Source organism: Necator americanus, chromosome I (genome assembly GCF_031761385.1).
Source record: "Necator americanus strain Aroian chromosome I, whole genome shotgun sequence".
NCBI lineage: Eukaryota > Metazoa > Nematoda > Chromadorea > Rhabditida > Ancylostomatidae > Necator > Necator americanus.
In genome coordinates, this window is record NC_087371.1 from 31,125,369 (window position 1) to 31,146,642 (window position 21,274).

Genomic DNA, 21,274 nt, shown 5'->3' on the forward strand with positions numbered 1-21,274 from the left:
CGTTTTGTCACGCTCAACTGCCAGACACTGTCGAGTGTACTCCAAAAACCCGCCCTGTCTAGACTTCTAAGATATTTCTGTGTACCGTTTGCTGCACTTTGCTACATAGGTAGCACGCATCAGAGACCGGATCGTCATAGGTAGATCGTAGACCTCGCCATTTGCTGACGTGATGGTGATGAGACGAAGGTAGAAGCCTGCGTGATCGCTGTGAGGAACGACGACCAAGGCGATATGATTGAAGGATTTGGCTCAATATCGTCTAGATATGTCCTTCTAAAGCCACCGGATTGCTAGAAGATGCATTAAATCGTAAGTGTCGGAAGCGAACCTATGGAAGCGTTGAATACAACAATATGGATGTCTACATGAGTTCAGTGTGTTGATGTCTAATATATCTATCCAGCTCATTGTCGACGGAATCGACGCGACTGCAAAGGAAGTACTTAAAGGCGTCACCCCACGAATCTGAGGTGGTACGGATTTCCGGTGGAGTATTCATGCACGGAGTCGTAGATTATGGGGAAGAGGGTGATTCTGTCCATTTCTTCCTAATTGCCGTAAAAAAACGGCCCGGAAAATACGGCTTCGGGCATTCTGGCGCACTATTTTCTACAAGGAGTTCGACTGGAGCGCGCCAGCCCTGTGCGGCGCCGCATCTTCCTGGCGGTTTTTTACGGCTTTATGAAGGAATGGACGGGATCACCCCCTTCCCTATATTCTACTATCCCGTATACGAATATTCCACCTGAAATCCGTACCACCTCAGATTCGTGAGGTGACGCCTTTAAACAGCAATCCAATGCGCTAGAAACTAAAGAGTTCCTGCTCGACCGAAAGTAGAAATGGCAAATCTGATAAATGAAGACTGCTGAACAGAATTCCGTCAACATGTGTCTGTAAATGTTGGAATACAGGCGACGAAGAAGTTTCATGATCCAGATTCCCTTACAAAGTATAACTAGGACATTGCAAGAACATTCTAATGCCAAGAAAGAGGTCCGCTTTTGCATCTGCGGAAACAAGATACAAACAAAATTCTGTTTCTGCCACCCACAACAACCCGGACGCCCAGAAGTAAGGGGTTTGGAAAGGCACACGAGGATAATGGAGTCTACGCTTTACTGTTGTAACTGTTTAACAATGTTTTCAGTCCTCAAGACTAATAACGTCTGAATTCGCTGTTGGCAAGGGAACCTTACCAAACTAGAAGGATCACCTGAACACCCTGGTGAACCACTAAGCGCCATCAGCTCCTGAATTTGTATAGGACCGAGATCAGCGCTGAACCACCGACTGGGTCAGATCTCTGGTCTGTGACTGAGCAAGAATGATAAATGATGAGGGTTTGTAGGAGAATTAATGGCAAAAAATATATTGATTCTGTGTTAGTTCCGAAGAACGCTGAAGATCGGAAAATTTAGGCAGAGCTATGCTCATGTAACACATCTCCAAGGAGACCACCCTATCGATCAAGTCGATTAACTCAAGAAAGTTATGGCACTGGTCATCATGTAGACGCAATGTACGCATATATGAGACCAAAAAAATCTGCTTGGGAGGCTACGAAGCCACTGCTTGCTTCTGGTTACAATCCTTCGAATAGTTATACATTTTAGGAATTTATAGAATGCTGGCCGGGTGTAGCGCACTCGGTAAGAGGCTCCGCCCTCTACCAGACATATCTAGGAGGATAAAACACTGACTTGACACATCAGCCAGCCCCTGCAAGTCCTTGTATTGGCCGGTAACACGTTCGTCAACCTCAAACGATTCTGAATTGAAGTGAATGTGGTCATCCCAAGCGGATTGATCAACGCTAAACACTTTACACTTTATTTCATCGCAAAGTCCATCAATACTACGAAAGCACCACCTGAGAATCCAATTCAACCCACATTCATCCCGAACTCACGCTGTGAAGGTAGCAAGTCTCTGTGAGTATTTAATTGTTATACAGCTGCGATCAAGGGTTTTCGGTTCCTGTGCAGAAAAAAAAACGTGAGATTTGCTTCATAGTGAACGTTTACAGTATCACAACCTTTTTGAATCGACTAAAACTGCCCAAAAATAGAAAAGAAACAGACTAAATTACGACAGTGGAACAGCTTGCTGTGCACTATAACCTTATGGATATTAATCAATGGTGGCGATTTGTATGACCTTTAATAAAATGGATATTCTAACGCTTACTTTACTGTTTCGTCCGCTACACTACCAAAATGTTTCATCCTGACTGAGTGACAAGTTGTAGGTTTTTGGGGCTCTAATGCAGCCATCGCATTTCCTTTAATTTTCCCAATTATTCCAGCAGCATGGTAAACCATTTGACAGACAGCATGAATCACAGTACAGCAGCAACAGCATTCTTTTTGATCTTGCAGGTATTGCTATTTAGAAGCTACCGTACCTCAACGTTAGCTTCAATAAACCCAAAGAAAGTGTTAACCTCCATTTTGTGTAAGAAAACGACCCGTCAAAGCTCTCAGGATTTCGAACCTACATTCCTTTACGAAAGGAGCAGTACATTTCATCATTCTCAACCATTCTACATGTTTCTCCAAAATCCTGAGTTTCGTCCTTTTAAATCTTCATGTGTGACACTGCACTCACCCTCTCCCGTAGTTTCTCTGATTGAGATAAGAAAAGAAGACTAGGAACATTATTGAAGACAACAGTAAAGAAGAAAATCACATTTTCCAGAGGATTGGATCTTCTAAAACGCTTTCTGCAACACTTCAAGACAAGGGAAATATTGTAAGGATAAGAGCAAGGGAAATAGAATCTCCAGAAATCTGAAAATTCAGCTGCAGTACGATGGTGTCATGTTAAACATTAGTGCTAAATCTATTTATCTAAGAAATAATTTGAAGAATATCAGTTCTCCTTCGCACTTTCACAGATGAATACTCTACGATACAAAAATTTCAACTTTAACATCTACATTGCCTTCGTCGTGGGCTTTTCTTTCGGTAGAACTGTTTGAATTGAGGCGATTTCGTCATCCCATGCCTTTTCGATTTTGGACCAGTGACTAAGCAGTTCCTATAATAAGCTCGATTTACTTTCAAATGAAATCCATAGGAAGAAAATCTACACTCAATATTGCACTGTCTCGTTTGAATAAAAACTAAATCATTTTTGCAACGTTTCAAGACACGGGATATATAGTAAGTGTGTTTCATCTTACACATAAACAGAGAAGACAAATGTTTGCATACTAGTAAATGTAAATTACTTTTTTCCTCTGTTCGCGTTTGTTGAAGTAGTAGGGGAACTGCTCTCGTTCAGCCAACGTCCACTGATCGGAATCCAGGATCTAAACATAATGAACTAACATTTTAGACAAAATGAATAATGAATGAAAGTGGTGGCACTGTAGATGGAACTAAATTTGTAGTGGGTATCCTTGCCCGGATGGCTTAGAGAAGGATCTACAGCACCATCGTTGTTTGAAGCCCTTACTAAAGCTCTGTATCTTTGAAGTTCACGGCGTAGTACAGAAAACTGAACGTTAGAATATAGTGCAGGAAACTGAATACGGCTCTACATTTGTGCGTAAAAATTTTCAAAATAAGAAGTTTCCTATAGTTAGGAAACAAACCCTGCACCAGTCTAACTCATGTAGAAATTTTTCGAAAATCTCCTGAATTTGAAATTTTCATCCGAGGAAAACACATTGAACTCAGCAGGAATTGATGACTGAAATGCGTAGCACTTCACATCACTGTTTTTGTCAAGTTTTTACATGTAACTGAGCAACCTATATGCAGATTTACTACACATTTCAAACTATAACACAGGCAACATTAAAGGCAACACGAATCTAAAGTGGTACGGATTTCAGGTGGAGTATTCGTATACGGTATTGTAGATTAAGGAGAGGGGGGGGGGGGGTGATTCCGTCAATTTCTTCCTAATTGTCGTAAAAACAGTCCGGAATATGCGGCGCGTGCACAGGCTGGCGCGCTCCAATCGAACCCCTTGTAGAAAATAGTGCGCCGAGCGCTCGAAGCCGTATCTTCCGGGCCGTTTTTTATAGTAATTAGGAAGGAATGGACGGAATTGCCCCCCTCTTCTGTCGGGCAGGTTTACGCTAACCATAATTTGGATACCTTGATGAGGTGAGTAAAGAAGTGATAGAAAAATTATGCATGTATTTATTAGAAAGTCATGTGATCGAAATCCACGAAATTTCCAAGATTTTGTCCCCTATAGAAGAAAAGTTGGAAGAACAAAATTGGTAGATTCAAAACCAAACGGAACAACAGTGTGAAAATTTGCTGTCTTCTTCTGAAGTAATATCATCATTTATACTGCATAATACATAAATCATAGATAGGTGAAATGGGCGCGAACATTGAAAAAAAAACAGTAACTGAGCAAGAAAACGCACCACGTCGGGTGATTCCCGCTCTCGATCGTAACTGCTGCCTCCAGGGTCGAGAGGGTCTGCAAGAATTCAATTCATCAAAACTAAAGGACCAAGAGAGATGAACATATAATTCAAAGACTAAACACATACATCTGAATGGTTTAAAATGACGCTTTTCCCACAGTTGTCGGCAGCCATCAGCGAGCAAATACTGACTCTTACGAGTGTCCTTCTCATCTCTATTAGCTTCAAATCGTGCACGCATAATCACCTTTTGGTAACGGACCTCCAAGCTAAAATACTTGACCTATACAAAGAATCGAACACTATAAATAATTGTAATTATTTCCCTTGAAGGAGGAATTCCTAATAAGTGTGAGTCATCAGCTCATGCTGATTACGCCCTGTCATTTGTACAATATAATAATGTAATAATAATATATAATATTATAATAATATAATGATGTATAATAAAACAGACAAAAACTCACTTATCACCACCATACCAGTTGTCCACCTCACGTAGTGCTTTTTTATAAAGACGACACACCTTCTGACGATGTGACAAAGCTTTTGTGAACATCCACGCAGGTGACTCCATGGTTCAACGTAGAATAACCACCTATTTAGTAACAGGAACTCATCAACCGATTAAACGCGAGGATATTAACTGTTTAGTAACGAAATTGCAAATTCATTCATATAAATAAAGACATAAAGGAGAAAGAGAAACTGAAGCAAAAACCAGCGATTATAAAAAAAAAACAACCCTTGAGGTGTCATATTGGGATAAAAAAGGTAGTTGGGGAGGCGGCACTCGGTGGCACTTCTCGAAGTAAATAATTAAATCAATCGTGCCCTTAAGGTCTAAGCATTAGTCTTAGAAGATCTATAACATGCGAACTAAATTTTCTGATTGCTAATTACTAATTGCTAAGAGAAAAAAAAAACTAAGCTAGGGTGCTACTGAGTGGCCCCTTATTTCTCGACGCTCTAACTTACTACATTTTTCCCCCATATTGTTGCATTAATAGTAAGACCTCTTGAAAACGCAATCAAATACTTGATCCGCATTTTACCTGTATATTTTTAATGGAATATTTGAGGATGAAAGTGACCCACTGTTCGAAAACACTATTCACTTTACAGTCGGGACAAAACCCGAAGCCTAGTACAACTGCGTAATCGGCGTTGCGTTCGAAGTGGCACAGTGAGACCCTAACTCATTTCTGGTGTCCGATAGGAGCTAAGGAGGATTCTATCTCTGCACTAAGATTTAAATGTGCTCAAGTGATTTTGAACCGAATCTATTTCAATCTCCATTTAAGAAAATGTGTTCCTATCTCTTCACAAAACTCCAATGGAAAACTTCCTTTCCGATTCCTACCATTCGTCGTAATGCAGAATAATCACCTCAAAAATGTAGCATCTACAACAGAAAAATGACACTTATTTTCAGTTTATACACATCTGGGAAAGAATGCTCTCCACCCACACACTAATATACTCCAATTGCATGGGAAGGAATTATATTTTCAGGCCACTTCTACGCTACTAGACTCCTTTAGGATGCTAAGAACTTTTGGGAGAAATAATAGAAAGAAGCACCACGACAAACACTGCGACAAAGGCAAGAAAATGCAACGACAGAATGTTTGTAGACGTAAAGTAGGTTGTAACGTACGCAAAATTTCTGCGTAGCCCTGGGATTACCGACCACGGGACATTGTAGCCCGTAGGTTTTCTAGCTTTAATGTGAAGCGCCGTTTTTCCTTCTTTTATGATGGTGGAGGTATGGATCTCCTAATGTCTCCGTTTTCATCATGGATGCGGGCGGAGACGTAGTTTTAGACTCTAAGACGTCGCAAGCATCCGTTAGTTCTTCCACGATGACGGTCCCAATGTACCACAAGGTATTTGTTTCTTTGCATTCTTTTCTAGTTTCTGCTTTGTTCTGGCCAAATTACAATTACTTTTCTCCATTGTTTGCTTTAAAGCGAGGAGTTCACTTCAGAGCTCAACTCACAGCCGTTTGTTACTCTCACAGCTTGCCGAACTTCGTGACGATTCCCGGCTTTGTGATGTTGCACTTGTTGTGAAGGTAATATTCTACTATATAAATGTGAAAATAGGTTTGTGTAGATATTCAATGCGGAAGAGCGGGCGCAGAATGGGCAGATGACAATATGCGCGAAAATGGGTTGATTGAACTGTTTGCATGAATCCAAATTCAGGTTGTACTTATACGTTCTTACTAAATATGTGGACATTGAAACTATTCCATCTAATATACTCGACATGAAATAGTATGATATCTTGGCATAATGTTAGCATGGTAATCGTTTAGCATTCTGGTCGAGACCAACACTACTTTGCACATTGTTGTCCGTATATTTTAAAAATAGTGTTTTGGATGTTTCTAGAACAGTTTTTTGCGTTGTTAGGATAGTTACTCATATGTAAAGCTAATGTGGGTACTAATTTGCACTCGAATCGACCTCTTTCTACGGAATCACAAGGGGTTTGTTCTACAGCACACCTACCGTAACCCAACAGGGAGCACATAGAACAATTTCGCTTCGATCTATTATATTGCCCAGTGATAAGGTCGTCCGCAACGCTTATTTTGCTCTACAGTCAGGCTTTGTTGTTATTACATTATAAGTATATTAACTGTCAAAAAATAACTTTATTTTGCCTTCTGAATGTGACGTATTACCAGTCTCTTACGGGATTTTCGCTCAGTTCCGCAGCCCAATTGCCACTAGCGAAGGATCCACCGTAAGAGCGCCCTTCTACGCAATTGCGCTACAGCTTAGGTAGTTGTGATCCGAAAACAAGCTAATTATGTAGGAGTCCCATTCGCTTCATTCTCATTCGTAACTCCAAGCTTGTTTCTTGTAAGATACGTCTAGTAAGTGTAAATCTTAAGTTTAGCTACCGTAATAAAGCTCAGTGGACTGAAACGGTTATGCTGTTTTTATTTCGGTTATCATTCAGCAAAACCTGATACAATTATTCAGTGTTCACACTCTCTCTAGCGTTTTAGTCTGGTCTCCTATTACAGTATATTTGTTTCGGATCTTCAGTGTAATAACTCATTTTCAAGGGAACCCGAATCAATGCTCATCGACTTGTCTTGACTGCATGCTCGAACTATTTCAAGGCAATGTTTACGGGAGAAATGGCAGAAAGCCGTTTACGTAAGTTCTCTTTTGGAATAAAAACCAAACGTACGGAGTCTGTTGTGTAATCCAGAAGCATTACGCGCTTGCTGATTCCCCCTTCCGATCGAAAGGACAGCAATCGATAATGATAGCGATGATGTCGGCGGAAAAAAAGATTTCACTATGACTGTGACTAGAATTTTTGGATTGGGAAATGATTCATGGTTGTTTTTTTCAAACTTGGGAACCCACGTAAAAATAAAAATAGTGGCAGAACGTCATATACTTTTTGATGGAGAATTTCTCGATTTACAGAACTGAAGTTTTGATTTTTTTTTTGAAGTTTTTTTTTAATTCTTATATTTTAGATAATTGAAATGAGTGTTTACTATTTGAATTTTTATCTCATTTTCTCATTAACGATAAGGCCACTGCCAGGCTGAGACTTGTGCTGTTTATGAAAAAGGAGTCATTTCGTGAAAATACCGCTCGTCGTTTGTTTTCGTGCTTGAAAACTGGGAAATTTGAATTTAAAGATCGTGATCAAACATCGACCGACCAATTTTGGCTGGTTCAATGAGAATTGTTTTTGTAATTTTTTTTCGAGATGAAAAACTGTTGCAAATTTATCAATACTTTGTTTTCCGTTGTTGTTCCTACTCTCATTTCCAGCGTTCTTTACCCCCTGCCAGAGGTTTTTTATGCTTTACGCGTACTGGTTCTCATTATGTCTTTTGTTCTTTTCTAAGCTTATTGTGGCTCATTCGGTGCCCTCCATCCACAACAGAAATCTGAAGATCACCTTCGGTGGTTCTAACTTTTCGAATAAGTGCAGAATGCAAAAGGTGTAGAGAATGTTCCGCTTTGTTCAATTGGCAACCTATTAGCCTAGCTTGATGGAGCTGAAATCAAGTGAATTTTGATTGTGAGATGATCTGTCATAAGAAAAGAGGAACGAGCAAAGAAACAAGTAGAGTTGAAATGAATCATATTAGATTATTTAAGTCAATTGTATTACTTCCATCAATTATTAGAATTTCGCCCTAAAATTCTTAATTGAGCGAATGTTACTTTCCTCTCAGTATTTCTCTGGATGTTTGGTTGTGCTGAGGCTGAATAAAATCATGAGGAAGGAGCTGTAGCTAGTATTATCTTCATCAAAAGATTCTATGGAACATTTTCGAAAAGCACTCTTGTTGGACTTTTGCGCAATGCTGATTGGATGCCTTAGATCTCTAGTATTAAGCCCGTTCAGAAGGAAAACAGCATCTGTTGGGCTGGTTGCAGTACGGCAATAAGTAAATTACTTTAATTGTCCTTTTTACTGCAAGAAATTTTCCGAGTCCCTAAAGATTTTTGGTTTTTTTTTCTTCTTGAAATTTATTTATGCTTATGCATAGGAAACATAAAAGAAAGGTCCCAGAGCGCAGATGGGTATCAAAGAGGGTAAGACACTGTGTTGGCATTTCTTGTCCCGAAATACTCAAAATGAAGAGGTAAAGCATGGCCGATTTCCTACAATTCGTTGCAGAGGAGATTGAAATGGTCGACATGGATGCTCACACGTTGGATGCACTAGTCAATTTTTGTTACTCTGGTGAAATAAAAATCACAGATGTTAACGTTCAAAGCATCCTTCCGGCCGCATGTCTACTACAATTGAACGAAGTGCAGGTGCAGATTTTTATTGTTTTTTTTTTTGTCAGGGTTATCTTTCCAGAAGAGCATGATTATGATTCAGGAAGTGTGCTGCGAGTTCCTGAAAAAACAATTAGATCCATCTAACTGCTTAGGCATTCGGGCCTTTGCAGATACTCATGCATGTCGAGAACTACTACGAAGTGCAGACAAGTACACTTTGCATAATTTTCAGGTGATCCATTTCTTAATTGATATTAAGTGGACCTCTCACACATTTACATTCCGTCTGTTTTTTTTTTGCACCAGTGATTTTTGCTCGATCAGAATTACTAAAGTTAACTAAAAATTAAACCTTTTGTTTTCCAAAGTCATGTGCAGGTTTTTTTTTCTTCAGTAAAAGAATATACTATGAGAGAAATCTTTTTTGTAACGTAGCTGAATCGTTCGGCACTTGGCCTCCAAGAGGTCATAAATTTCATTCTCCTTTGTTATTGTGATGGTTTGGAAAATTCCTCTCGTTTTACATTCATTCTTGATCTACAAAAACTGTAGAAACAAAAGAAACCTGCGGACATTCCATTCATCGCATCTTGCCTCCGAGAATAACCATTCCAAAAAACCACCAAGAAGAAAAATTTGAAAGAAAACAATTAAACTTTTAAAGAATAAAATCATAGAAAACTTCAAACCTATCATGAAGCCACTAAGAACTAATTGTGGGGGATATCAACTTTCACGCGAATCTCTTTGAAGAAATGTGAGTAACAATTTCTGTAGGATGTTGTTGGAACTGAAGAGTTTCATCTTCTGCCGGTGAATCAATTGGTGGATCTTATCTCAAGTGAAGAACTTCATGTCCGTTCAGAGGAACAGGTAGGTTTTTAATCACACTTTCAATGCGTTTTGTTTGCGCTAGTTCTGTTCGTTACTAGATATACTTATTGTCCAGGTCTTTGCTGCTGTAGTGCAATGGGTTCGATTTGACTTATCGTCGCGAAAGCAGTATCTATCTAAGGTGTTCTTTGAGTGTTTTCCTTTCTTATTTCTACTATTTATTTTTTTTTTCAAACCACGACATCTCAGTTTAGTTGCTGGAACATGTGCGGCTTCCGTTATGTCATCCGAAATTTCTCGTTAGCACCGTTAGTGAAGATGCATTGGTAAAAGCTGATGCTGCATGCCGTGATCTTGTGGACGAAGCGAAGGTTTGGCAGAACACTTTTAATACATTCACATATTTATGGTTCTTTCTATTTTCTTTTCTATTTTTTTTTTGTATCCATATTGAATGTAATGGTATGTTTTCCTATTTTTCATCTTTTTTTTATTTAGAACTACTTGCTTTTACCACTGGAACGGGCAAACATGCAAGGGCCTCGGACTCGACCAAGAAAACCTATCAAATTTGGAGAAGTGCTGTATGCTGGTGTGTTTGCTTGTTTTCCCCATGAAACGGTGAACACGAAAGTGGTGTCTTGCATTTAAGTGGGCGGATGGTGCAGTGGAGATGCCATAGCCTCGGTAGAGCGTCTTGATCCCGGAAAAGCAATTCCTGTATGGCAGTGTGTGGCTCCAATGAGTAAGCGAAGGTACGGCGATTCCAGAGGAACATGTCGTGCATTTTAATTCCGTCATTTTTGTAGATGTGGTGTAGGCGTTGCCGTGGTGGACAATTTGTTATATGCTGTTGGTGGCCATGATGGACAAACTTACTTGAACAGTATTGAGCGGTACGTTTCTAGCATACAATATGAGGTAATTATGAAATTACAACGACGGAAAGGCGCTTTAAAAGTGATTTGTTGCCGAAGCATTGTTGGTGCGGACTTGTTAGCACTTTCGTTAAATTTGGGGTTTCATCGAAATTGTACTGATGTGATTCTATAAGACTCTTACTTCAAAAGTGTTGTTTTTGCCTCCATCTGTTGTGTATACCTTTGCCGTCTGCAGATGTTCATATTTTCTGTCATACAGATTCGACCCTGCAACCAATCAGTGGTCATGTGATGTTGCTCCAACGTCAACATGTCGGACATCAGTTGGTGTCGCTGTTCTCGATGGTTTTCTGTACGCTGTCGGAGGCCAGGACGGTATCAATTGCCTTGACGTTGTTGAACGGTACAGCTATATCTATTTATGTGAATAATCTAGTTCCCATCTAGTTAGAATACTCTGCAGTTATGATGCTCGACGGAATGAATGGACCTGTGTAGCACCTATGGGAACTCGCCGATTAGGAGTATCTGTTTCTGTGCTGAATGGATGTCTGTATGCGGTAGGAGGATCAGATGGCCAGTCTCCTCTAAATACAGTGGAACGGCAAGTAATCTTCGTGTACTTGTTACTTGTTTGAAACTGGAATGGTTAACTGATGGAGTGATGTCTATTGTAACTACTCAAATGAGTGTTGCTGAGAATACTATCGAATTTTTGCCTTAGCTGCAGCAGCAGAAGAGCAAAATTTCGACCAATGCAATATGAAGTGATAGTAAGTAGTAAATTTTGCTGAGAGTGACTACAACTTCCAGGCTTGATCCACGTGTTGGAAAGTGGGATGTGGTACGACCAATGTCGACAAGAAGAAAACACCTAGGTTCTGCAGTTTTTGACGGTCTTTTGTACGCAGTAGGAGGTCGAGATGATTCCTGTGAACTGAGCTCTGCCGAGAAATATAATCCGGTGACAAATGAGTGGACTGCAGTTGTGGCTATGAACAATAGGCGGTCAGGGGTGGGTGGAATTGAATGTACAGTAGTTCACTTTCCCTGTATTGGTTTTTATAGGTTGGGCTCGCCGTTGTAAATGAACGTATGTACGCCGTTGGTGGATTTGACGGCACAACCTATTTGAAAACTGCCGAGGTTTTCGACCCAGAAGCAAATCAATGGAGACATCATGGTTGCATGAACTACCGGTACGTAATCATATCCTCGATCGACTTTTGCACTAAGAAAACAAAGGATTTTTCAGCCGTCTTGGTGGCGGTGTTGGAGTAATACGAATGCCCTATCAACCTCAACAACCGGTATACGATGCGGACGGTACATTTAGTCGGCAGCATTTTCCCTCGGATCTTTGTTGAAACTTAAGACGAAGGGGAGTTGTACATTACATTGCATCATTAACGAACTTCGTGCCAAATATTAATATTCTAGCCTTGTGAGAAATACGTTGACACTTGCTTCATTTTTTTCTTCATCACAATTCTATTTACTGTTTTGTTTATGATGTATCGAAATGAAATGTAATATGTGACATGTAATACGATTTTCACGCGTGAGATCTCATCCATGACTTGCACAACTCTACGTGATTTTGATTCTCTTGATGAAAAGACAAATGTCCAGTGGATGATATCAAATGAGGCTAACTTAGACTAACACTTTCATATTCCACATCTACTTCATTTGTTCGCAATGTAAAAGTCTCTTAATCGTTCACCACACACCGTTCCCGAGTATTCCAAAAAAAAAAAAAAGACGAGAGAAGACGGGAAGGGCCAACACTTCAGGTGAGGGTTCTCTTGACATGCACAAGAAAAAAAAAACTTATTTGCAACATTGGTTCCTCGGAATACCAACGATCACTGCTACTCATCTATTTGGCGATCAGATCACAAAACTAAGTAGTCATCTGTACCTGCAACGGCTTTCGGACGTTATGAATTGTTACAGCCCACGCTATGCCCTGCAGAATAATAATACTATTCCAGTGTTATTTTGCGACCACACTACTCAGGCAAAGATAAGGCCTCTACCAAAACAGAAATGAGTACTATGGAAATATCTTTCTACAAATTACACGAACGCACAAATAAAAAAAAACAAGTAAAATACATGATGGATGAGGAATGGCCAATTGAAAACTCGAGTTGTGGAAATAAATATAAAGTGAACATTGCAGACGTTCATCCCCACATTTCTTCAGTACGACCGAATTTGTATACACATGAAGAAGCAAATATTATGAAATTTGTGAGAAAAAGTGCAACACCCGGCCATACAGGGTGATCGCCAGTCAGAAGAACATAGTCACTGAAGAGGATCCAGGTAGCAGCGACTAAAGATGCAAACGATAACACAAACGCTGCCATCAGCCATAGACGCGACCCTTAAAAAACGAGTTGAGAAAGGAACCAGCCATTGTTAACATGATAGAACTACATACCTTTAGTGCCCAGCAGTCCTTCGTGGAGACTTTCACCACGCACCTGACTGTTCGACACAGCATTAACCATGAACATTGCTACAGTACTACCTACAGTGATTATGTAGTACACGTTGTTCCAGTCAGCCTTAACCCAAACAGATTATGCAGAGACACATATAACGAGCTCTTTCATTTCTATCAGGTTTTCGAACAAAACCATTGCCGATGTACTCTTAAGATCAGCTTCGCAGAAATTTTCGATGTTGGCATCTTTCCATTACTAGGCTGTGTCAAGCACCTATTTTTGAACTATGGCAGTAAAGATCCGAAACATCAATTACAAACTCAGGAACAAGAGACCTCAATTTCCCCGATGAGCCATGCTATTTCAGTCACGGAAATGATGGAGAAAAGTGTGTAAAGTGGATTAGCTGTGCGATTATTCAATGGAACAACTCTTTACAACAGCGCTTTCATCTCGTACAGCTAGGTTTGTTATTGCAAGATTTGTACTTTGCACAAAAGCTTTGCATTTCGGCTGCCACTATCGAAAACTACAGCTGGTGTTTATCGTTACTTATCTACTAGTGCAAAGAAAACAACATCGGAAATTCCCCCAGTTGCTCTTAAGTACACTACAGTACGCATAAATACACTTATAACCACAAATTTAGGAAGATTAATGTTTTTTTTTCAATTGACCACCTGAAAAGAGCATAAGAAATACCTTCCCATAAACCGCCGAAGTGTCAATCATAAGCCACCATGCTACTGAGAAAAGTGCAGCTGCAGTAACTGATGCAATAGCGTTTCTTTTTCCGTCCAAATCAAGGCTGCAGTTGCAGCTGATTTGATCGAAACAGCCTGACATCAATTCTGCTTCTGAAAAAAAAAATTCACACAAATCAATTACGACGACAAGTAAACAGCCGGAGATATCAAAACCGCAGAGCAACGGTTAAGTAAAAACAAAACAGCTTCATCATTCATACGGTCTAAACAATCTAATCGACAATCGATATGAGCTCTCTTTATCACTCGGTTAAGTGAACACTCTATAAATGTACTAAGTTGAAATATACTCTGGGAAGACAATCATCTGCGAAGAATTGGAAATACGTTGCTTTCAAACAAAACATTGGCATAAAGCAAGAAGGAAGGAGTGAACAGACATCGGCAAAAATGAGAGACAACTAAACGTGCTGACTCTTACCCTGGCAACTACTAATCTGAACCGCAAAATCAACAATAACAAATACACAAAAATGTCACTTCTCTCGGAATTAAAACGAACATTTCCTACATGTTAACGATTACAGTTTGAACTGCCACAGCATTTGTCGAGATCCAACTCAAGTATTTGTACGTCGTCATGCTTCTTTTCTTCTTTTGGCTGGAAAAAAGAAGGACAGAGCAAAATGAAAGATAATGGAGCTAGTCGTGTGAAAATTACCGGCACAGCCGTTCCCAGACGATTTTGACTGCTCCAGAGTTGAGCATAAAGTCCTCCTTTGGCAATTAATTGTGCATGTGAACCGCTCTCTACAACGCGACCATGGTCCAGAACATAAATTATGTCTGCGTCCACAATAGTAGCAAGACGATGTGCAATGAATAAGGAAGTCCTGTATAAACTATGGAAATTAACATCGAGATAATAGTAGTCTGCTAAAAAGTAACAACCTTTGTTGCACAGCTTCTTTTAAAGCACGCATGATGTTGGCTTCTGTTATTGCATCCAAAGAAGAGGTCGCTTCATCGTAAACAATTAACGGAGAATTCTTAAAGAAAATCGTATATAAAAGCTATCTGATTGTGGAGGAAAGCTACCAAATACAGACCTTAAGGATTGCTCGAGCGATAGCAACACGTTGTTTTTCTCCTCCAGACAATTTCAAGCCGCGTTCACCTACGATGGTGTCGTAACCCTAAACCTCTTGTCATGGAATGGCTGGTGAAATGATTTAGTACAAAAACTGGTCTTTACCTCTGGCATTCTTTCTACTGAATAGTGAAGATCGGCTAATCTAGAAGCATCCATAACTTCACTGCGACTTGCTGCTGGATTGCCATAAGCAAGGTTGTAGAAGATTGTATCATGGAAAAGCACAGAATCCTGTAACAGTGTATATAAGCCAGTGTGTGGAGCGATAGCTAAGTTCTCATGGTTAGTGAAAAAAGCGATGAAAAGGAGGACGCAGAATCCAAGAATTGCTCTGTGAATATTGGCTTTGCTTTAGAAAATGTTCGAAGTAGTATTCGAACTACTCCCCCCCCTCAGTTTTCGGTTTTTTTTTTTTTTTGAAATTTAGATAGGACACAAATGGTAGAACTAAGCACCACCCTGCTGGGAAAATCCCAACGTAAGCTTGACTCTGTTTAAAGTTATACATAACCGTCACCACAAATCTGCTATTCGTGGGAAGTATCTCCGGGGGAAAATGATCGATGGCACATCGGCTCGCCGCCGCAAGTCATTGTAAGACTACAAAAACTCTAGCGTTCATAAACTTCAAACGACACTGAATTAAAGTCGAATGCACAAGGGCAACTCCGTAGGAATTGATCAATGGTGTGCACTTTATCCTTTGTCCTTTCTGATCATCTCTGATGCTCAAAAATGCGTTCTTTTTGAAAGAAATCAACTAAAACCCAAAATTGCGACCGCGAAAAGACGGAAGGTCAAAACGAACTGAATTCTGGCGCAATTGCGTAAACGGTTGCAATCAAAGCGACGTGTTAGTGCTCGTCTACCAATGCGATTAGAACAACCGAAGATCCCATCTCTAGAGCAACCGTTTGCGCAATACACCAAGCTTCAGGTCATTTTGACCCAACTGTATGAACAAGGTCTAAAATAACATGACAAACGTAAAAACAACAATAAGGAAGGAAACCAAAAAAAAGCAAAGAAGAAAGGATTAACAAATCTGACCAGAATTTCTACCAAAAACATCTATTCTGAATGAACTTATTCAAGAAGTCTGATTTAAAAAGAAAACGAAAAAATAACGGACAGATCACATTATTTGCATAAAATGCAGCAAAGCTATACAAATTATATTCACCTGTGGTACGACTGATATCGTTTTTCTGAGAGAATTCAGGGTTAGGTCGTGGATATCAGTTCCATTAATACGGATGAGGCCACTATCCGCATCATATAATCGGTAGAGCAAACGGACAAGTGTTGATTTTCTGCAGTGGGAATGTTTAAGTTATGGAAGCCATTTCTACAACACATCTTCACGTAACGGACACAAACGCAAAGAGGCTTTACTTTACCCTGATCCAGACCCTCCGACCACTGCAACCTTTTTCCCAGCTGGAATTATCATTGTTAACCCGTTTAGAATTGGCTTTTCTGGCAAGTATCCAAAGTGTATATTTTCTATCTAGAAAGAATCCAACAGATTAAAACTAATATGAACTTATAACAAAAAAAGCAAAATTTTCACTTACACTGATGGTGATGTCGTTTCCTTTTACGACTAAATCTTTGGCATTGGGTCGTTCATTAATTTTTGACTTCAACGTGAGAAGCGAAAACATGGTGTTCATGTCTACGAGACCTTGTCGAACTTCACGATAAACAGATCCTTGAAAAAAATAAATACACTCAGTAAGGAAGGATAGGAAAAGAAAAGTAATTTCCAATGTACCAAGGAAGTTTAATGGTATCGAAAGTTGAAAAAGCAGCGTATTCGCAAGGACAAGGTCACCAACAGTGGCTTCACCTGAAAAATTGTAGGTCAACTGGGATGCCCGATACGAAGCAGAAGTAAAAATCTAACTTACCACTAGAAATCTTGTGCGCTGCTAGATACATTACTCCAATAAGACCGGCGGAGAATATGGCGTTCTGGGTGAAGTTTAGAAGAGCGAGAGATGAAGTTGTTTTCAGCGAAGCATGCTCGAATTTCTTTAGGAAAAAATCATAGCGGTCAGCTTCAAATTTCTCATTATTGAAGAACTGGAAAAGCATGAATTTATAATAAGAATCTACATGCATTGCAGATACTCATTACAGAAAAAGGAACAAAGACAGCACCTTCACCGTTTCATAATTGATAAGCGAGTCAATTGCTTTATTGCCAGCGTCATTGTCTGCCTGATTCATCTCATGACGAAACTTAGTACGCCATCTGTAAAGGAAAAAATGGCAAAAAGAAGTAGTAACATGAATTCAAACAACGTACTGTGTGATTGCCAAGGTTGCTGTTGCATACATTCCAACACTACCCAAGGTCATATAAGCGAATTCCGCACCCAGCGATCCGCAAAAAATTGCTGATACCTAGGGAAATGCTCCATGAAGTAATCAAAGTAGACAAAGTAGGAGAAACTTCCCACCATTGCAATCTCTACAGCAGTAGGAATGATGTTAAACACCAACGATGACAGTACAAAACTCATACCTCTTGTTCCACGGTCTGTAAAGCATGTATCGTTTCGTTGAATCAAAAACAGAAAAAAAGTCAAGCGCAACAGAAAACTGCTAAATTGATGTCTGAGATATGGAAACACTTAAAAGTGCATTTGGATTTTGAAGATGAGAGACAGAAGTAAGACTAGAGCCTAAATTTTTGAGACATTTTCATATTCCATGCACAATATAAGCATATGTAGAAAACAGCGTCACTAAAAACTACTTTGAAACTCTTCAAAACCGGAGTTGTCGACATTGCTTCAAAACCTTCAAAAGACTCTTCTACTTATTTCTAGTAACAAACGTGCTCAGACGGGTATTTTATTGAAAGCTTGTAATTGAAGGTACAGTCGGGTCAAAACATCAAGAAGCTCAGCGCAATTGCGTAAGCGGGGCGGTGAAACAAGTGGTCAGGATCAGGGAGGGACCATCGCTAACTGCGGTGATGAGAAGTGCTACCAAGGGTCTCCCTCGATCCTGACCGCTACGCTCCACGGCATCGCCTCGAGGGCAGCTGCTTACGCAACTAAAGCCAGTTTCACGTCGTCTGGACTCGACTATACTGTCTCCGTAATAATGGCCATAACAACAAAGAAGAAGATTTAAAAAACATTTAAAATAAGCGTGGTGGGAATCAGGACAAAAAAGTACTAAAAAAGCAAAGCAATATTTCAGCCTTCTTTTTAAAACTTTCCTCTGTACTTTCGATTATACTGGAAGGATCTACACCTTCAAATCAAATTTGTACCAATTAAAGCGATAACAATTACCGGAAAATACTTACCAATCGCTTTGGAAAGTGCACCGGTCTGGCGGTTTAAGTGAAACGAGAGGTCAAGAGAGTGCAAGTGAAGAAAGATGTTTCTGGCGATTTGCCTAACAGAATTCTGGGCAACTTTAGCGAAAACGGCGTTCCGCAGCTCATTCATCAAGGCCGAGGAAACCCGCGCCAACCCATCTGCAAAGTTGCTAGTTTAGAAAACGTTTACGAACATAAGTTTGAACATATTTGAAAACAATTAACTCACATGCGATGATTAAGCACACCCCAACTGTCAGTAACGCATTTGGCACTGTGTCAAATGTGAGTTGTAAAAATGTAGGCGTCTTCTCGTTATAAAAGTTAATGACGTCACGGTACAGAAACGGCACGGAAACGTTTGCTAGCTGTATATAATGTGATTGACGTCAAATATGTCGAAAAAGTCGAATGGATAAGTTGGAGACTAACTTTAGCTCCGACAAGGAGGCAAAGAGCAACAAGCACTCTTCTTTTAATTGCTCCATTTCCTTTAGGCCAAACAAACTCCATCAAATGTCGAATAACTTGCCATCCGCTGAGCTGAGCATTGGCCTGAAAAATAACAGAAATGTTCAACGAATTGAATGTTTGCACCGAAAATCACTTTAAAATGAGGATAAAGAATAAAAAAAGTACCAAGGAATACGAATATGAGCCCCGGTCACTTTCCCAAACTAAAAACTGTAATCTAAGCTAAGCTGGTATATCAGCGAACGAAGCAAGAGGAAATACTATTTGAAAAAAAAAACCAAAGTGAAACACTCTGTGAGATTAACCAGATAAGCAAACAGAGAAAACAAATATAAGAATATTGCTTACATTTGTAATTACTATGTGGCAATGCTACAATGACTTGTATGCTTAATAATTGGTTAATATTACCACCACCTCAGGTGAAGGGGGTTTAGTTCATGTGATGTGATGCAGCTCCAGTGATGAAGGCCCCTTCCCCAACCGTCCAAAAATTAAGGGGGTTGGAACACGGGCTCCGACTATCGCATGTATGATCACAAAGATCTTACGATCTTACTGAGAAGCAGCTTCAGATATAGAGGGGTTAGGACGCTCTGATTTGTGGTGCAATTGCACGAGCAGCTGCGCTTTAATTGAGTCGACTTGAGACTAGGTTAGCCCCGCGGTCCGACTAGAGCACACTTTTTTATCTTCATCAACCCAAAATTAAATTTAGTAAAAAAAAAGTGAGAAAACCAAATCATCACCTGCATCGGCACCAGCGTACTTGCACCCGGATGAAAACATGTTCTTGTGATTACTTTTATAACACCTCTCTAAAAAAAACTCATAACATTATCCTCTACTATCTTGGGATATCATAACGAGGTTAACTAACACTATTCTTAAACAAGCTCCGTGGAAAACGTGACTCTATCGACTTCGCAACAGTGGATATTTGTCGTATCTGAAAGGAAAATTGTTTTAGGATAGATAGTTCCTCATTTCAAATAGGAATATGGAAAAGAGGAGAAAAACGATTGTAGAGGTGTTCTATAGCATGGCTGAATGGGACAAAGGGGCGTCAATCTCAGAAACAGCTTAAAGGCATCACCCCACGAATCTGATGTGGTACGGATTTCAGGTGGAGTAATCGTATACGGGATCGTAGACTAAGGAGAGGGAGGTGATTCCGCCCATTTCTTCCTAATTGCCGTAAAAAACGGCCCGGAAGATGCGGCGCTGCACAAGGCTGGCGCGCTCCCGTCGAACTCCTTGTGGAAAATAGTGCGCCAGAACGCCCGAAGCCGTATCTTCCGGGCCGTTTTTTACGGCAATTAGGGAGAAATGGACGGAGTCACCCCCCTCTCCATAATCTACTATCCCGTATACGAATACTCCACTTGAAATCCGTACCACCTCAGATTCGTGGACTGATGCCTTTAACGAAGAAGCCAAATCCAATATTTTGCTCGATAGTCTCTCTTAACCTATACATTTTTCTAAAACTGTTTACTCCAATTGTCTATTTCTTCCCTTACCACTTAGTTTAGGAGAATTTGACAGTTTTGCTCCCACCCAAACAGTTAGTTTGCTATTTTCAATGTAATTTATTCCTTAAAGAACAAGTGAAAGAAAAGGGTCCTCAAAAGCATTCACGTAGCATCTAGTGACTAATATAGGTAAGTAGTGTGAACACTTGTTGGGAGAAATGAAAGCATTTGAAACAAAAACTCACTGAAACTGGTCCTTTGAAACAAATACGAAAAGCACCTGGTAAAATACGAGCGGAGTACATATCTAATCTGTGAATCTAGTAAATTTCAGCGTAGTCCTTAACTGGCATACTCGAGAGGAGGAACCTGAAACAAACTGGATATATGCCAAAATTATTCATCCACAGAAAAATAAGCAGCGTGAATGAACTATGTCAATGTCATATGATGATGTAACTGCTCGAATTCTCAAACCATGGACGAGATAAACAATGTTCCGGGGAAGAACTCGTCCAGTGTGCACCATAAAAAAACGTGAACACAGTCGTGTATGAGTGTTGGAATCACACTTTCCTCCGATTGAATTCACAATTTGGTTATTTTATCTTCGATAGGGATCTCTTTCTATCATCCTGTCATGTCATTCCTCTCAAAAGCGGATATTTGCGGATACCCATTGGATTTATGTCCTGAAATTCACGTATTTGATCCATATTGTTAAAGGTACAGTTGAATGGAATCAGCAGAAAAACAGGGGCAGAA

General features: G+C 39.9%; 3 protein-coding genes across 7 annotated transcripts; 1 reads left to right on the forward strand and 2 right to left on the reverse strand.

Moving 5' to 3' along the window:
- Positions 1–134: 134 nt before the first annotated feature.
- RB195_007392 (uncharacterized protein) lies at positions 135–4,976 on the reverse strand (the record flags this gene model as incomplete). Of its 2 annotated transcripts, XM_064180990.1 has the most annotated exons (8): positions 135–262; positions 1,707–1,819; positions 2,219–2,287; positions 2,945–3,045; positions 3,239–3,319; positions 4,397–4,452; positions 4,526–4,668; positions 4,867–4,976. In XM_064180990.1, 8 exons carry the CDS (start codon positions 4,974–4,976, stop codon positions 135–137), a joined length of 801 nt encoding a protein of 266 aa, XP_064037817.1. The 2 variants fall into 2 exon arrangements, with proteins under 2 accessions (XP_064037817.1, XP_013295135.1); XM_013439681.2 differs by lacking the exons at positions 135–262; positions 1,707–1,819; positions 2,219–2,287 and having other exon boundaries at positions 2,941–3,045.
- A 1,050-nt stretch (positions 4,977–6,026) lies between these two features.
- Positions 6,027–12,265, forward strand: RB195_007393 (uncharacterized protein; the record flags this gene model as incomplete). 2 transcript variants are annotated; one of them, XM_064180992.1, is made up of 18 exons in its annotated part: positions 6,027–6,043; positions 6,124–6,167; positions 6,227–6,288; positions 6,390–6,476; positions 7,485–7,578; positions 9,074–9,216; positions 9,284–9,415; positions 9,961–10,056; positions 10,133–10,198; positions 10,272–10,388; positions 10,516–10,609; positions 10,670–10,772; positions 10,827–10,913; positions 11,158–11,301; positions 11,362–11,502; positions 11,712–11,913; positions 11,967–12,097; positions 12,154–12,265. In XM_064180992.1, the coding sequence occupies 18 exons, from the start codon at positions 6,027–6,029 to the stop codon at positions 12,263–12,265; spliced, it is 1,872 nt and encodes a 623-aa protein (XP_064037818.1). The 2 variants fall into 2 exon arrangements, with proteins under 2 accessions (XP_064037818.1, XP_064037819.1); XM_064180991.1 differs by lacking the exons at positions 6,027–6,043; positions 6,124–6,167 and having other exon boundaries at positions 6,199–6,288.
- An 825-nt stretch (positions 12,266–13,090) lies between these two features.
- Positions 13,091–20,814, reverse strand: RB195_007394 (uncharacterized protein; the record flags this gene model as incomplete). Of its 3 annotated transcripts, XM_064180994.1 has the most annotated exons (22): positions 13,091–13,293; positions 13,351–13,477; positions 14,060–14,214; positions 14,644–14,725; positions 14,786–14,957; positions 15,016–15,113; positions 15,174–15,260; positions 15,320–15,448; positions 16,401–16,530; positions 16,618–16,727; positions 16,795–16,931; positions 16,995–17,069; positions 17,131–17,305; positions 17,384–17,477; positions 17,532–17,629; positions 17,686–17,765; positions 18,546–18,719; positions 18,790–18,928; positions 18,993–19,115; positions 19,784–19,852; positions 19,915–19,983; positions 20,755–20,814. In XM_064180994.1, 22 exons carry the CDS (start codon positions 20,812–20,814, stop codon positions 13,091–13,093), a joined length of 2,586 nt encoding a protein of 861 aa, XP_064037820.1. The 3 variants fall into 3 exon arrangements, with proteins under 3 accessions (XP_064037820.1, XP_064037821.1, XP_013295132.2); XM_013439678.2 differs by lacking the exons at positions 13,091–13,293; positions 13,351–13,477; positions 14,060–14,214 and having other exon boundaries at positions 14,639–14,725; XM_064180993.1 differs by lacking the exons at positions 14,644–14,725; positions 14,786–14,957; positions 15,016–15,113; ... (14 more) ...; positions 19,915–19,983; positions 20,755–20,814 and having other exon boundaries at positions 14,060–14,203.
- Between the last annotated feature and the right edge of the window lie 460 nt (positions 20,815–21,274).